Genomic DNA, 2,409 nt, shown 5'->3' with positions numbered 1-2,409 from the left:
AACATAGAAATTGTATAAAAATAAGAAATTAAATTGAAAGAATATGGGCATTGAAACAAATAGAATAAAAAATATAGTTAAGAATAATAAAATTCTTTTTATTTCATTTTAAATAATTTTTTATTATTACATAAATTGTCACCCAACAGGCTTAATTCTTTACAAATAAAACATTTTCAAGCTTTTTTAAAATATACTACTAGACCTAAAGAACCTTTTAGATATTTAAAGAGACAAACAACATGATAAAAAATATATTTATCTTCACAATAATAGATTATTTTATTTATCCTTTTAGTTTATTAAGAACTTGTTTCGGAAATATTGTTAGAATCGTTTTGGCAAATGAAATAATGAATTCTTTAGGAATCTCTTCAATCACCTCTTCTTGACCAAAATAATAAAGGTAGACAATAGACCAAAACTAAACCTGGATTAATACTATTAAAAATCATTTACATAAAAAAAAATAACCATTTACTCAAAAAGAGTATATTACAAAATATATCTATATATTTTTTAAGATGAATTTTACTTTATTATAGTTTGTGGTACTTATTTCAATAAAAAGAGGATAAATATGATAAAAAGAAAATGAACTACCTCGTTTTGTTTTCCTTTCCAACCAGGTATATTTTTTGTTTTTTCGAAATAGCAAGCGTTACTCCCGGTACCCAATATCAAACCTATAGCAGCTTCATTGTCAATCAGGCTTCCTCTCATAAGAGCACCTGAAATCAAATTATATATGAATATAAATGTACACTGAGCCAAATGACAAATACTTGTGAAATTCGGCTATGTAGTCATTACAACTGGCCAAATAGTTAGAACTAATTAAGTTTTACAGGTTCTGTACATGTTACTTTACTTTGTGTAGCTAATTAATATATATAATCAATAAGAAATTAATTATGAGCGAGAACAAGAATAGAAGAAAAATTAACAATTAAACATCAAGAGTTTTTATTCAACTTGTGAAATATTCTTAAATTTTAGGGAGGGACCATAGTTACAAAAAAAAAGTTACAGAAAAAATATTCTAAAATTAGTGTTAGTTATTTTACCTGTTGTGTCGTTTACCACAGCGACTACAGACACATCAAGACCTGATATTTTAGAGATTGCTTCATTTAACAACTTCACCACGTCTTGACCCACTACGCCAGAAACATTGTATTTACCAGCCCATTTTTGGAGAAAGGCTGAATCCAGGGCATACTGGTCAGTTGGAAAGGAGAATGTAAACCCTGAAGAAATAGGAAATTTGAATGACAATTTATAAATATATTATAAGCTGTTCTGCCTTTACATATTTTGTAAATGAAAAAATAAAATCATCACAAAACTAGCAATATTTTTGCTAACAATATATATATATATATTCTAACAATATAATATATTCTGTCAATCGTTGACACACTAGAGAGAAACACTTTATTGAAAAAATTGTGCTGTCCAACTGTATTGGGTTGCCTCACCCACATCACACAACTAGTATACAATTGGTTTTTGGAACACTTTTTTCTTTTTATTATACTTTATGTTTTCCTATATACCTGCAGTTGTAATTTTGTCTATTAATAATAAATTGTTAGTATACTTTGTGAATACGTTTTATAGAAGGAGTTCATTTAACTTAATATAAATGTAGGCTAATAATAGTATAATGACATAATGAGAAACAACATAACAGAAAAACTCCAGATATCTACATATAATATGTAGACATATACCAACAATATAATGATTATTCTGATTGGAGGAGGGAAAGGTTGTTGGAAGGACACTAGGAAACATAGATAGATGATAGAAAAGGTAGAATATCATCAACTCAGAGTAATACGGCGTCATTTGTGTGTCTCTGGTGATCCTGAAAAAAATTACTTGAAACAATAAAATTGAAGGAGAATAAAAGAAAGTACTACCTAAAGGTAATTTTTGGCTAGAAATTCCATGTTTTTCAGTGAAGTCTGCAAGGCTCTTGGCAAAAAAATCAAAAAGATCAGGACCCGAACCCACTCTCAAGTGTTCCGGGACATCATAGTGGCTCACCTCTTCCCTTACTATACTGCCATTTTTCAGCTCGACAAGTACCACTCTATAATTAGTTCCACCAAGATCCAATGCAAGAAATGAACCACTTTCTGAAACAATAATAGATCAATGCTTCAATGATATTCAATGTTTCAAATAAATAAAGTCAAATAGATTTTTTGAGGCGGCTGGGCCTACAATTTTGGACCACCAATCCAGCACACCAACCAAAGACAGATGTTCGATTCTGTCGAGGGAAAGTCATTGAAATTTTTTTTTTTTTTTTATTATTTATTTATTGTAATTTACAACTGTACAAAATAATACAATAAGTAAATATGTTGTATGTTTCATATACACTTGAAAATCTTG

At 28.8% G+C, this 2,409-nt stretch overlaps 1 protein-coding gene across 6 annotated transcripts in view; it reads right to left on the bottom strand.

The window, feature by feature from the left end:
- The window catches only part of LOC106684597 (hexokinase-1), a 38,144-nt gene that overhangs the window by 11,566 nt on the left and 24,169 nt on the right, over nt 1-2,409 (bottom strand). For all 6 annotated transcript variants that reach the window (XM_014426763.2, XM_067051434.1, XM_067051435.1 and 3 more), the window contains exons 4-6: nt 1,929-2,147; nt 1,068-1,250; nt 604-731 (exon numbers count right to left, since the gene is read on the bottom strand). In XM_014426763.2, coding sequence (XP_014282249.1) covers nt 604-731; nt 1,068-1,250; nt 1,929-2,147 — 530 coding nt within the window. The remainder of the gene's footprint in view (nt 1-603; nt 732-1,067; nt 1,251-1,928; nt 2,148-2,409) is intronic.

Source organism: Halyomorpha halys, unplaced genomic scaffold, assembly GCF_000696795.3.
Source record: "Halyomorpha halys isolate HHAL.00 unplaced genomic scaffold, Hhal_1.1 Scaffold594.1, whole genome shotgun sequence".
Classification (NCBI taxonomy): Eukaryota; Metazoa; Arthropoda; class Insecta; order Hemiptera; family Pentatomidae; genus Halyomorpha; species Halyomorpha halys.
Note: the sequence above shows the minus strand (reverse complement) of the source record. Positions and strands in the feature narration are given on the sequence as shown.